This window comes from Lolium rigidum, chromosome 1 (genome assembly GCF_022539505.1).
Source record: "Lolium rigidum isolate FL_2022 chromosome 1, APGP_CSIRO_Lrig_0.1, whole genome shotgun sequence".
Taxonomy (NCBI): domain Eukaryota; kingdom Viridiplantae; phylum Streptophyta; class Magnoliopsida; order Poales; family Poaceae; genus Lolium; species Lolium rigidum.
The window spans coordinates 217,421,408-217,435,717 of record NC_061508.1 but is presented as its reverse complement, the minus strand read 5'-3'; the positions used below and the strand labels follow the sequence as shown (position 1 = coordinate 217,435,717).

The 14,310-nt window shown below is 40.4% G+C and overlaps 1 protein-coding gene and 1 long non-coding RNA gene across 2 annotated transcripts in view; one reads left to right on the top strand and one right to left on the bottom strand.

Moving 5' to 3' along the window:
• LOC124690096 ((E)-beta-caryophyllene synthase-like) overlaps positions 1-5,593 on the top strand; it is a 28,908-nt gene extending 23,315 nt beyond the window's left edge. The window contains exons 2-7 of the mRNA XM_047223535.1: positions 3,320-3,578; positions 3,684-4,053; positions 4,302-4,520; positions 4,634-4,769; positions 4,892-5,137; positions 5,288-5,593. Coding sequence (XP_047079491.1) covers positions 3,320-3,578; positions 3,684-4,053; positions 4,302-4,520; positions 4,634-4,769; positions 4,892-5,137; positions 5,288-5,593 — 1,536 coding nt within the window. The remainder of the gene's footprint in view (positions 1-3,319; positions 3,579-3,683; positions 4,054-4,301; positions 4,521-4,633; positions 4,770-4,891; positions 5,138-5,287) is intronic.
• A 6,574-nt stretch (positions 5,594-12,167) lies between these two features.
• LOC124683159 lies at positions 12,168-13,817 on the bottom strand. Its single transcript, XR_006996572.1, has 3 exons — positions 13,580-13,817; positions 13,100-13,187; positions 12,168-12,245 (listed from the first exon to the last, which is right to left on the bottom strand). It is a non-coding gene; the product is annotated as an uncharacterized LOC124683159 (long non-coding RNA).
• Positions 13,818-14,310: the final 493 nt, after the last annotated feature.

Genomic DNA, 14,310 nt, shown 5'->3' with positions numbered 1-14,310 from the left:
ATTAAGGAACCACATTAAAAATCCTAATTTCAGTGGTTCCTTCAACTTTCACACATATTTTCTAAGAAATCGGTTGTGTCTGTTCATAAAGTCAGTATACAAGGTTCATAAAGTCAGTATACAAGGAAATCACCGACAATATCCCTGAAGTTGTTGTGCCACGAAATCTTATCTGTCTCCTCCAATAAGTGTAACCCCATCAAACATTCCACTAAATTCAGCCATGAGATCCATTTATCATCTTGCTACACAATCTGAAAGTAATATTCGGAGGGGTTTAAGTCAGAATCTCTGCGACACTTGTGTTTTTTGTTGCACAAGATTATAAAGTGAGTGATATTGGCTAGGTAAATATGTGCACCAAGCCAAGATTCTTCCTAGAAGAGAGTGTTCTGTCTGTGACCTAGGACAAAAGAACCTCGTTGGAAGAAATCGTCTTTACTACACATGATCCCCTTTCAAAAATGAAAATCAGTTTTTTTGGCTTGAAACTCAGATAGAGATTTGCTCATAAGATATTGATTATATAGAAGCTTCTGCAACATGTCATCGTTGATTAGTAACTTAAAGAGCCATTTTCTAAGTAAGAAATTACTTTTTATGTCTACAGCCTGAGATACCGAACCCACCATCATCTTTTGGACAACAAATAATGTTCTATTTTTTTAAACATTATTTGGATTTCATTTAGTCACTTTGCAAGGAAAACGTGCAGTAGTATAATCCTTACCCCTTTGGGTATTTCAAAGAAAGACAACAAAAACATTAGCAGACTCATCGGAACATAATTAATAAGGACTAGGCGATCCCCACTAGGAAGTATCTTGCATAACCAGTAACCTAACTCTCTTTCGAAAAGGTTTTCCAATCGTTTACATTCTTTACTTAAGAGTTTCTTGCAGTGAATTGGAATTCCTAGGTAATTAAATGGTAAGGAACCCACCTCACATCTTCCTTGTCCCTTGCAATGAGAACTGCCAACATATTTGCGACAATGCTTAAAAAACATAGGAGAAAGAGAATCACCTTGTTGCAGCCATTTCACTGTCTAAAAATAATTCCCAATATCTTCATTTACCCTAATACCAACACTACCCCATGTGCAAACATCGCCACGCATTCAAACCATATAGATGCAGATTATTATGCTCAAATCTTGCTTAAAAGATGATCACTGCATTTTATGATACGCCTTTTCAAAATCAATCTTAAGCAGAACCCTATCCAATTTCTTCATGGATAGTTTCATGGAGAGGATGACCCCTCTAGGATATGTCTTCCTGGAATAAAAATAGATTGCATTGGTGTAACCACTTTATGAGCAATTTCAGTCACACAATCAGTACCTATCTTAGTGAATATTTTGAAACTCACATTTAACAGAGGCAACTCCCCAGTATGCAAATTTGAAAACATGGCATCAAGTCAACCTTGATAACTTTTCAAATTTATGATAAAACTCTGCATGTAACCCATTTGGTGATGGCGTCGCAGGACACCAAGTGCCCACCGTCTTGGGTTCTTCCTAAGCCATCCAGTTGAGGAACGACATCTCTTATCGCCTGCTAGCTCGAGTAGTCGGACCCCTGGAGTATCGTAAGATCTAAAGCCAGTACTAAGCATGAGAGCTAGCAGGCAGCATGAGCACAGACCTCAAGGTAGCACCACCTAGTCGGCTTATGGTTATGCCGCAAGCCTTCCCACGAAAAAAGCCTCGTGGGACAGGCTTGCCCTGACCCGGGCAATAAAGAATGGAGCCTTCCACAACCTTGCCTTTTGTCAACATGCACCTACGACAACGGCCCTAGTGCCTTGGTCGGGTACCTACGATCGCATGAGTCGACATCAGTTGTCATAGGATCAACAATTCCTCATTGCATCGCGACTTGCCTACCGAGAAGAGTGACCCCGAGAAGAGTGACATCCCTCCCCCTTTGCCTATAAGTACTCATCCCCTCCCCAAGGGGAAGGTGCCGATCATTCTCTCAGCCGATACCACTAGATAATCTGCTCTCTTAATATTGAGCACCTCACTCGGAAATATGCATCCACCATGACGTAGGGTTGTTACGCATGATATCTCTCGGGGTCTGAACATATATAAATCGTTGTGTACCAGAGGTAGTTATCCCATCAGATTGGGGCCACACCCTACCTACGTCCAAATTAACTCATTGGTAACATCTTTGCATAAATGCTTCCTTCAGCACTTCCTTGGTAAAATCTGCAATTAGGATGTCATTCTCCTCACCTCGTGATGCAGCTCAACAACGATGGAGATCAAGCCTCGACAAACGAGGCTCTGATACCAAATGATGGGGTTTCCTAAGATACACACATGGAGAAGATGAAGAAGACACACAAAATTTTGCAGCACATGCACTTCAACACTTGTGCTTTTTTTTTTTTTGTATTCCACGCTCCCCAATCAACTAAGCTGATTACATGGCTTTATATAGCACATAACACGCGCACACACGGCCAGGCACAACGGGCCTGATCCTATTTCTACTCGGCATTAACTACATGCACGCCCACGTTTTGAGTCACTACCAGTTCTACTACTTAATCAGTTACCCGGAGTAGGCATCAAGGAGTTTCCGGGCATCAACTAAGTGTGTCTACTTTCTAGCCGCATACTGATCTTCCACGACTCTGTCGCTCGGACTCTGAATCTTTGTGCATGTTGCTAAGACATCCTGCATTCAGTTCAAACTAACCCAATGGCACAGACGTGACTGCCATTTGCCTATTTCTACATATGCATGCTGTCATGCGACACCCACACCTTGGCACGACTAACCTGACATGCACACATATATCTCCTCTAATCTGCATGCACTAATTGCTAAACAACTAATCATCAGGCACACACATGACCACTTTTATTCGTGTGTACTTGCTGCAGCCTACATGCATGGACTAAACTTAAACATGATGAAATAGGTAATTAACAAGATTAGTTCTAACACGTGACGTTCTAGCTTGGAGTTGCATACGCGTTGTAACCGAGATTTTTGCCAGTTGCATCTGGGGTACAATTCAACTGAGCAAAAATAATCACGTGGTATGAAATAATTTTGCATGAGTTTTTTTCAAGCAGTTTTGGAACCGACCAACAGTTAAGGTAATTCTAGATCAGATGACCGCTAGTCCCTACTATTTATATTTTCATACAAAATGGATTGTCAAAGCGTAATCTGAAAGGAAAAAAACGTGCAAGTGTAAATGTGTTTATACCAACATGTATTGCGACTTTGAGAGTTTGCGAAATTATAATTAAGTGAATAGTAATACTAATCTGTACATGCTCTGGCAGTGCCAGTCCATGAAGAACAAGGCTCAAGTAATGAAAGAAGAGCTAAGGACGACGATACTAGATTCAGGTTCTGCTGATCTGTCTCTGAAGCTTGAGCTTGTGGATACGCTGCAGCGGCTTGGTTTGGACTATCACTACAAGAAGGAGATTGATGATTTTCTGTGTGGGATTCATGAGGCCGGTGATGAAGCCAACGATCTTCACACGACGGCTCTTCGGTTTTATTTGCTAAGAAAGCAGGGATGCAATGTTTCACCAGGTAATTAACAAACTTATTTACAATTGGAAGGTGTATGTGTGTAGCCTGTATGTGAGATTTTGTTCGTATGTACAATAATAATATGGTGCCGTACTGCCGTTGCAGATGTATTCCTAAAGTTCATAGATGCCGGAGGAAACATTACTTGCAATGACACAAGAAGCCTATTGGACATGTTCAACGCTGGCCATGTTCGAACCCACGGAGAAGAAACACTCGACCGCGCGATTGTTTACACCAAATATCATCTCCAGCGTTTCCTGGAGCAATCGCTGTCACCATCAGTGTTGCTCGATGAGGTGCGCCACGCGCTAGAAACGCCTCTTTTCAGGCGGCCTAGAAGAGTTGAAGCGAGGCACTACATCTCGGTTTATGAGAGAACGAGTACAAGGAACGAGGCCATCTTGGAGCTAGCGAAGCTCGATTTCAGTATTCTGCAAAGTCTGTATTGTGAGGAGCTGAGGGATCTTACACTGTAAGTGACTTTCCTTCAAGGGGATCACGATAGTACTATATCCGTATAAAACCATATTTCATAGTTCCAACTCTCGAATTATCTGCACAATTCAGATTTGTTGCAACACTCTTAAGAGCAGAAAACATCTTCATAATCCTTAACCCATTGCAATAATACATGCATGGTGTGAGGCGTGGGTGTGCGTACGTGGTAATAACTTTTTGGTTTTTTTTTTGAATTTTAATAACTTTTGGGTTTGATTGCAGGTGGTGGAAAGAACTCCAACTCCAAGAGTGTTTGAGCTTCGCAAGGGACAGGATGGTGGAGATGCACTTTTGGATGCTAGGTGTTTTATTTGAGCCACAACATTCATACGGACGAATCATGCTCACAAAGCTCTTTACATTTGTGTCGATATTCGATGACATTTACGACAGCTACAGCACCTTAGAAGAAAGCAAGCTCCTCACCATAGCAATGGAAAGGTCTGTATGTACGTATGTGTGCTAAGCTAGCTAGATTTAACAACCAGCGTATTGCTGGATATACCTGTTTTAGAATCAAAACATTTTTATTTTCTTAATGAAACCATATATAGGTGGGATGAGGAAGCCGCTGAACAACTCCCAGGGTACATGAAGTTCTTTTACCACAAAGTACTTGCGACCGTAAAGGTCATCGAAGAAGACTTGAAACGTGAAGGACATAAGCATTCTGACTATGTAAAAAAGCTAGTAAGTTGATGTCTCCTGAACATATATGCTTAACTGGAGAAAAGAAAAGAAAATCTGTGCATACTCTCGTATGATCACACAATATGTGTGTATGTCGAGCTAATTTCATTGCATGTTTGCAGCTAATCGATGCTACGATTTGCTACTACAACGAGGCAAAATGGCGCGAGGAAGGCGACGCGCCTGCTACCGTTGAGGAGCACCTACAGTTCTCTATGCCTAGTAGCTGCTGCATGCACGTACCGGGTCTTGCCTTCGTCGCCATAGGCGCCACCAGCGACGCCATGGACTGGGCCATGACCTATCCGAAAATCATACGAGCTTCCTGCATCGTGGGCCGCGTCATCAACGACGTAGCTTCACACGAGGTTTTACATACTTAATTACATCTCACATCTGAACATATATGATGTCATGTTTCTTCCTAGTTTGAAGCTGAATGAATAGTGCGTAGTACAATGGCATGCTTAGTTAGTCCCTTTGTTAACTGTGGGCCGTTTTCGTCTCTATGGAATCAGCGAGAGCGGGAGCAGTACTCCGGGCAGCAGCAAGGCATGTCGACGGTGGAAGCATGCATGAAGGAGAACAACTACACCTCCAAGGAAGACGCGTACCACAAGCTCTGGGAGCTCATAGAGGAGTCGTGGATGGACATCACCGAGGAGCGCCTGAGGCCGCCGGCCTGGCAACCGGCGGCGCCGCTCCTGGAGGCGGTGGTGGATGCGACTCGCATGCTGGACTTTCTGTACAAGGATCACGACGCGTACACTGCCCCACAAGCGCTCAAAAGGGTGACAGATTCCATATACGTGGATCCTATATAGCTAGAAAGGAAAATATTTCAAGTCGCAGTACATATATGCATCTATTTCTTGTCAGAAAATAAGTATGCATATAAAGATACCTATAAACGGAGATCCTATTTGTCTGGAAGCCAGGACCGGCCCAGAGGCCGGGCAAACAGTGCGCCCGAACTGGGCCCCAGCGAGCCAGGGCCCACGGCCCAGTTAGTAGTTCCATTAGTAGTTGAAATTTCATGCTTTTAGTCCTCAAAATAAGGTTAAAGGCCCATCTGCAGCCCACAATTTCCCACCCAGATCAACACGTACCAGAACACAATCACGAATCGATCGATTCTGCTGCTCGTCTTCTCTTCTCGGCTTCTCTGCTTGTATCCTCACGATCGCCCATTACTTTATCTGATATGGCAAGTTCATGTCGTAGAGCCATTTTTTTTCGGGATTGTGCAGCGGTTAGATGTGTTATTCTCCACTTCTACTAAAAGATGGAAAGTATTGCTTGACCATATTCCAAGTTAATCGTGATGGGTTTATCAAATACTCGATGGGAGACTCCAATAAAAAGTGTTAAAGCTATTAGATTTTAAGCTCCCGAACTAAGGGTTGCTTTGTCCGAGGTAGGTAAAATTTGTGATAATGCCAAGTTAAAGAGTGACACGAAAACTTTATATTTGATGCACCTGGTAAATTTGAGTTCTGACTTGAAATATACTGTTTTTACAGTGTGTGTGTGTGTGTGTGTGAATAAAGGCCCCTTTCTAGTATCATTTTGCATCAGGGCCCAAAAAAAGTATGGACCGGCCCTGCTGGAAGCAAAAGTTGAAGGGATGTGCAAAATTTTCTAATCCAGGATGTGCATGCTCTTTTTTTTTTACACGTGTCGTGTTGTTTGCTGCAGAAGAGAATGAACTCGGCTTTGTTGGGCCTGAAAACTAGTCCATCTGCGTTCCTAAGTTTAAAAACGTAGCATATGGACCTTGGGCCGACCAAGCGTTGTGCGCCTACTGGCTTCGACGCCTTCCGCTTTCTCTCGCCGACCGGATTCTATACCTACAGGGATGAAGGGGGAGGTGCAATACACCGCCATCCCTACATGCCGACCAGGTTGGCACCTGCACCGTGCCGCACACCTCCGTGTGTGGTGTGGGCGCCCGGTTAGGCATTTTTTTCATGTTCTTTCTCTTTTTCCTTTACGTTTTCCGTTTCCTTTTTCCATTTTTGATTTTTTCCGTGTTTCTTTTTCCTATTTTCTCGTTATATTTTTTGTTTAAAAATAACCTTTTATTTTTTCGAATTTGAAAAATATTCAAGTTTGAAAAAGGTTTTAATTGAAAAAATGTTCATATTTGAAATATGAATGAATTTCGAAATTTGAATAATTACAGAACTTGAACCAATTTTGAGTTTTGAATGATTTTTTTTAAAATTTAAACAAATTTTGAAATTTGAACGATTTCCAAAATCTCGAAAAGATTTTGAACGATTTTCGAATTTTAAACAAATTTTGAATTTTTAACTATTTTCGAATTTTGAACAATTGTAAAATCGTACATTTCTAAAATGTATATACAAAAAAATTAAACAAATTTTAAAAACATACAAAGAAACAGAAAAATGTTAGTTGTCAAAATGCAGAACTTTTAAAAAGAAAAAGGGTAAAGAATAAAAAAAGAAAAAAGGTTGTTACCTGATGGGTGTTAATAGCCGTCGGGTTGGAGGGGTGTGCGGCACCCTGTTCGTGCTAACCTGGTCGGCATATAGCAGCTCCCGCTATACACCACCCTGGTCGGTGCAGATCAGATTCCGCACCCCCAGGGAAGGTGTTGGGATCGGCCCAACCACGTGTTTTTTCCTTTTTTGTTGTTTATCTTTTAGAAAAATGAAAAAACCTGAATTTTTGTGGAAAATGAAAAAAAATCAAAATTTCTATTTTAAAATATTGATTTTCCTAATATGAACAAATTTTAAAATTGTATGTTTTCTAAAATTTGAAAAACATTATTTTTGATTTTTTATTTGAACAATTTCTAAATTTGAACATTTTTCAAAATTTGAATAAATTTCATATTTGAACAATTTTCGAATTTGAACAATTTTTGAAATATGAATACTTTCGAATTTGAAAATTTTCAAATTTGAATGTTTTTGGAATTTGAACCATTTTCAAATTCAAAATTTTTCAATTTGAACAAAAAGAAAAATAAACAGAAAAAAAGGAAGTAAAAAAATAAAACCAAAAACAAATAGAAAAAAATTAGAAAGAGAAAATGAAAACGAAAAAAAAAATACTAAATGGGCCATCGCCAATACCCGACCAGGTTGTGCGGTGTCTGGTAGGCACCGACCTGGTCGGTGTAAGGACTGGCGAGATGAAGAACATGGGACTTACGGTATGTACCATGTACTATATGTATTGCATTAATTTTTACACACCAATGTTCATCACTCCCTGCAAGTGGTTTGACCCGGATTTCACCATCAACGGGTGTTGAGCCATGCACTCTCTGTTCGACGAATTGGAAACTTCCAAAGAATGACATACCTTCTGGTTCAACGAATTGCTATGTAGCTTGATTGCCACATACAGTGAGATGTTATTAGTACATCGCCGTTAATGTGACGCACTATGTTCAGTACTGAACTGGAGCCTCATGAGTGGTTGCTTTCGTCTCGGGAGCTCTCCGTGGTGTGGGTTTAGGGTATTGCAGTGGTTAGTTGGAGGACTTCACGCTAGTAGGAAAAAGCTCATCTCTTGGCGCACCTAAAACCATATTCTGTGGCGATGGTTGGTGCGTCACAGAAATCTCGCCACAAAAATAAGAATTTCGTGGCGCACGTGCCCATGCGCAGAAATAAGACTTTATGTGGCGCACCAGACAAGGTTTTGTGGCGCACCGGCGGGTGGTGCGCCATAGATTTTTTTTAATTTCCAAAAAAAATGATCGCCAGATCTAGATCTAGATCTGGGGTCGCCGGATTTTTTAAAAAGTTGCTTGAGGTTGCCGGAGGTGGGTGGGTTGGTGGGGTGGGGTGGGATGGGAGGTGGGTGGAGGAGGCCGACAAGAGGTGGGTGGAGGAGGAGGAGGCCGGCCGGAGTGGGTTGGTGGAGGAGGAGGAGGTCGGCCAGAGGTGGGTGGAGGAGGAGGTCGGCCGGAGCTGGGTGGAGGAGGAGGCCGGCCGGATTGGGTGGAGGAGGAGGAGGCCGACCGGATTGGCTGGAGGAGGAGGAGGCCGACCGGAGGTGGAGGAGGAGGAGAAGTGAAGGTCACCGGAGGAGGAGGAGGAAGAGGTTGCCGAAGGAGGTCATCAGAGGAGGAGGTCGCCGGGTGGAGGAGAGGAGGGGGAGAAGTGGAGGAGAGGAGGAGAAGTGGAGAAGTAGAGGAGAGGAGAAGAAGTGGAGGAGAAGAAGTGGAGAAGTGGAGGAGAGGACGAGAAGGGGAAAGTAAAGTGTAGGAGAGGAGGAGGGCGGCAGAAAATTCAAATTTTGGAGCTTAATTCTGTGGCGCATGGGCACTTGGTGCGCCACAAATTTTTTTCGAATTTTCTATTTTGCAGCAAAAAAAATTATTTTACCGTAACTTTTTAATCTTTTCAAATTTGGGGATTCTAAAAATTGCTCAACCGAAAATTAAAATTTCAGTGCTTAATTCTGTGGCGCATGGGCACTTGGTGCACCACAGAATTTGGATGTAGAATTTTCTCCTGGTCATTTTGATATATTGTGCGTTTTTTTCTTCGAATTCGTATGCACCACAAAATTCCATTTTGATGATTTTGCAACAAAATTTTGCAAAAAAAAATTGAAATTCATGTTTGTTAGTTTTCGGTGGTACTAGATGACATAATACATGGGCACCTTGAAGGATTTTATTTTTTGAAATTTCTATCACAGAGCCAAAAAAAGGCGATCCAGGGGTGGAGTTGCGTGGGGAGCAAAAAAAATTCTGTGGCGCATGGAACTCATGTGCGTCATAGAAATGTGTATTTTCTATGCCACATCATCTCACGTGCGCCACAGAAAGTCTTATTTCTGTGACGTACCCATGGTAGTGCGCCATAGAATGTCTTAATTCTGTGGCGCACGTGGTCCTGTACGCCACAAAAATAGTGAAACCAATTGTTGGGGGTGAGACCCACCTTATTTCTGTGGCGCATATGTGTGAGGTGCGGCACAGAAGTACGCTATTTCTGTGGTGCATATTGTCTGGTGCGCCATAGAAATAAATTTTGTGGCGCAGGCAAAACTGATGCGCAACAGAATAGCATCCCACCTATAAGCCTTTTCCTACTAGTGTTAGTGTTAGGTTTATGCTAACCTTTGGTCGTGTGTTAATTTGTGAGCTGCTGCTTTGTAAGACCGAAGTAGGTTGGTTGTGTCTATTTATTTTCTCCATCTCGATATTCGGCCATAAATTTTACAGTTAGTTGTTTGTACGTAAATCTGAGAATTTCTTTTAGGATTGTCATCTGTAGATTTGGAGACAAATTAAAAACAGATTCAAGAGGAATAGCTCAAATAGAAAGATAATAAAAATTATTGATTAAGATAGAAGGGCAAACTGAGGCTAGGGTGATTTGGGTTGATTTTATGGCAAAATTGGTGTCATATAAACTATTTTTTGGGTATAAGTTAGTCTTTTTTCTTCCGGTGCAACGCACAAACATGTTTGCTAGTTTCTAAAATGTACGTGGCTAGTTCTCAGTCGATCTAGAACTAACTTAACTAGATTTTGATGCGCGCCTTGGCGCGCGACCCCGGTACTTCGCACTGATTTTCGTTTTGTAGTACAGTTGACAATAAGCTGAAAAAGCGCTATGATAGCATTTATACAAATGAGTGATAAACCGATATTTTGAATCCTAATATTATTATTGATTAGCTGGTTAATGTGAATACCAGCAGTAGAAATGCATGAATTTAAATAGAAACAATCAAAACCTAGCAAACAAAAGCACTAAGTACATATAGAGTGAACACGGAAATAGGGTACAGATATCACTGACTATGTGACAATTCATAAATGTGAATCAAACAAAATTTCCTTAGTGTTATCATTCTGGTAGGATGTACCTAAGGCTGACAAGTACAATTTCATTTAGCAGACATTACTAAAAGCAGTATAGCAGATAAGCAAATCATGTCATTGAGTACTATCTAAATTCCCGTTGGTCTATATGATGTAGAACAACAGGTAGATTTGGGAAGAATCAACGTGAATGCACGACGAAAACATGAAACTATCTTCGAGATTAAGAATATGACCATATGAGCGACAAATTACCAGCCCCATGTGCAGCATAGAAATGCAATGCTTCTAGTATGTACCTTTCACTGTCATTGTATACGGAAAAAAAGGGATACAGTCTTTATTTTCAACAAAACTTTCACCCAAAGAGTCAGCAAGAACTTCCAATTTATCACAGACACAAAACAAATACAATTTCTCTATTTTCTCGAGACACCTCCAATCAGTGTAAAAGCACATTCTATTTTTAACCTGGTGCATCGTAGCTAAAACATCTAATGCTCATAGCATCAGCCTGTTCCAGCTTGCATTTGTTCTGCCGTTGAAGTTTTCGAGAAAATTTGCTTCTGCACAGAATTATCTACATAAATTCCTCATCAAGCATATAGAGTACAATTATCTGCAGCCTAACTAAAATTATCAGTATGGAAACATGTGCCAAATCCATCTGTAAGCAATATGAAATTCAGGAAGTACTGTAAACATGAGCTAGAAAAATTAGTGCATGCGTTTAGTAAAATGGAGATGGGAACTAAAATGATTAACAAAGTAATCACCTGTGCTATTTGATAGATTGGCACTGCAGATATTCATATGACCCCATTTATACGACATGGTCAGCAAAGAAATAAAATTAGAAGCTTATCTTGAAAAGACATGTGTGGTACGGTGTACTGCAATGAGCGAAAATATATCCATCTGCAGTAGAATATTTTTGGTTAAGGCATTATTTATACATCTAAAAATATTATGTGGTCCAACACAATTGATGACACTGCAAAAAAATAAAAAAAGGTTCATGGTAAAGCAAATTTAATCCTGACATAATTACTTGCTATTTCAGCAATTTTTGTGTGCGGCTAATTTATTGTAGAAAAAGCATGATGTATTTTTCTTACATAGGTATTTACTGATAATACTGCACATCAGTATGTAGCATTGAGAATTTAATAGGTAGGAGAGGCAAAGCACACCTATCTTGGCAATGAGCGAGCAACCCAAAGAAGAATCAGTCACTTGATATGTTCTAAACATGATCTTAAAATTCTAAAGAAAGTATAGTATGCTAGCTGCAGGATCAGAACAATGCATATTAATTATAATAGAAGAAATTGTCTCGTGTGTTAAAAAGGAAGTGCATGTGCACCTGGTCAAAGCAAAATTGTCGTGCCAACCAAACTCAAAATTGAAATGCATTGTCTTTTGTATGTGACAGCTAATATGTTTTGTTAGTGAAAATTACATAGAACACACTCACGGTTTTAGTTTAAGTAAAGATCATGCAGAGTAACCCAAAGAGAGGAGAACCCTTATTTGCTCACGAGAAAAATGTAGCAAAATACTAATAATCGCTGCTGCAAAAGTTGGAGAATACAACAGTTCCTTTGTGTGATACAAAAAGTACTTGCTTCATATGGACTAAATATGACCTAACAAAAAATGAAAATTTATGTGTAAAAAGCTAAATGACAAACTAATAGTATAAGAACAGAGAAAGAAAGGATGATGTATCAAATTTAAATATACATTTCGTGTTGCTTCACAGAGTCTACAAGACAAGTAGACTCCTACAACCTGTAAGTAGCTGTAAACACGCTTCACTCAAGCTTGCTCCAGCCCTCAGCATGCAAAGACATGTTCCATCGGATGATCATGTATGTATATGTTAGTGGAGTTGTTTTTTGACATTTCGTTTCTCTAAACTGCTAGCATTTCGTTTCTCTGAAAACGTTGTACATGTACTCAGTCATCAAAGAACCTTCCCTCAAGACACTATCTCAAACTCCTAACATCTCGCACTCCTAACATCTCGTTTCTCTGAAATACGCTGTACATGGTACATGTACTCGGTCACCAGAGAACCTTCGCTCAAGACTCTAAACTCCTGACAGCTTGTTTCTCTGAAAACGATGTACATGATCGTCGGAGTACATGTACTCGGACAACAGAGAACCTTCCCTCAAGACTCACAAGCTTGACCATCTACTCGGTTAATTTGCTCTAATGTCTATCTAGAATATAAACGACAAACATCACTCCATAAAAACAGTTTATGTTTCAACTTACAATACTTCTCTTATCAACTGCTCCAACATGTTTCGTAGTTCAGTTTCATTTTATGTTGCTTTTCTACAGGTTGCCAAATAAATAGTTCTATTATATGCTCATTCCCTAGCATTTATCTTATCAACAGTTCCAACACTGACCTAACACGCCGCTCGGGCCCTTCACTCCGCAGGAAATTAACCAACGCAGAACCAAACAACACTGACGATTTCCTCACCTTGCTGCTGGTGAAGAGGAGCTCCTGAAGCGCTCATTCCTCCAGTGAAGGAATCAGTTTTCTATGCAACACAGGTATAGCACTCTCTCTGAACAAAATAAGATAAGCATCCATTTGTTTAGATATGATAGCAAACAACTGAAAATCTTTAAAAAACGCATGTACAAAATAAGAATGTATGTTCTTTGGTTTTGAATCGAATACCAAATCCATCAAAAGGATTCTTGTAGGAGTATATGCAATCTGAAATGATAATATGGTCATAACATTTCTACCTGTTGGTAATATATCTCCAAGAACAGAGCCAAATGAGATAAACTACATTCAAACTATAGCTGTCATTTGTGTTTTAATATCATTGTTACTAAATCGACACCCATTAATGGAAGAAAACTCTTTGAATCATGGCATAAATTATTATACTGTTTGGTTATTTTAAACACATTTCCAAAAACATACATGCACTGATTTCCTGCTTACCTTGAGCATGAGTTCCACGGCGCCCTGGCCTTGATCAGGGACTCCACACCATGAAGGTAATGCAAAAAACTACCGATTAGGTTTTGCAGACAATGCCCAAAAGGATTAGTTGAAGAAAAATCCAGGAACATGGGAGGACTGCAAGAGTATTTTTTTTCTTTGAACAAAGAGAAAGATCCCTACTTTGCAATGCGGATCATACATGAAAAAGTTCTAACCGTTCCATTTAGAACATCAATATTAGGCCCTAATATTCTGTAGACTTTATCTTCTTCCAGAACACACCCGAACCAAGAGAGCAGAGAGAAATGAAAAACCTGGACCAATAGATTGGGGCCTAATCTCCTGTAGAACCTTATCTAGCTATGTCGTTGATCCAGTCTGTTACCCCATAAGAGAGACAAATGCCCCAGCTCTAGAAACTCAAGAAAAATACTCAATTTAATAATCCAGTGTGTTCACCATAGTTAAAATAATCAGATGCATCCAATACTTATCTGGGGATAATCTACTCGCAGACATCCAGCGAGCTCTGCTCTTAATCAGCACAATAAACACCAGGGAGTAGCTTCTGCCAATATAACAAAATTGAATATATTGAAGTTAAAAGCAAGCAGGATAATGGCATAAGAAATAGAAAAGACTGCTACATGCTGAACAGATGCAAGTACCAGACTATCATCCCGAATGCGGGAAATTGTAAAGATTCAAGAGAGCATATGGCACATACC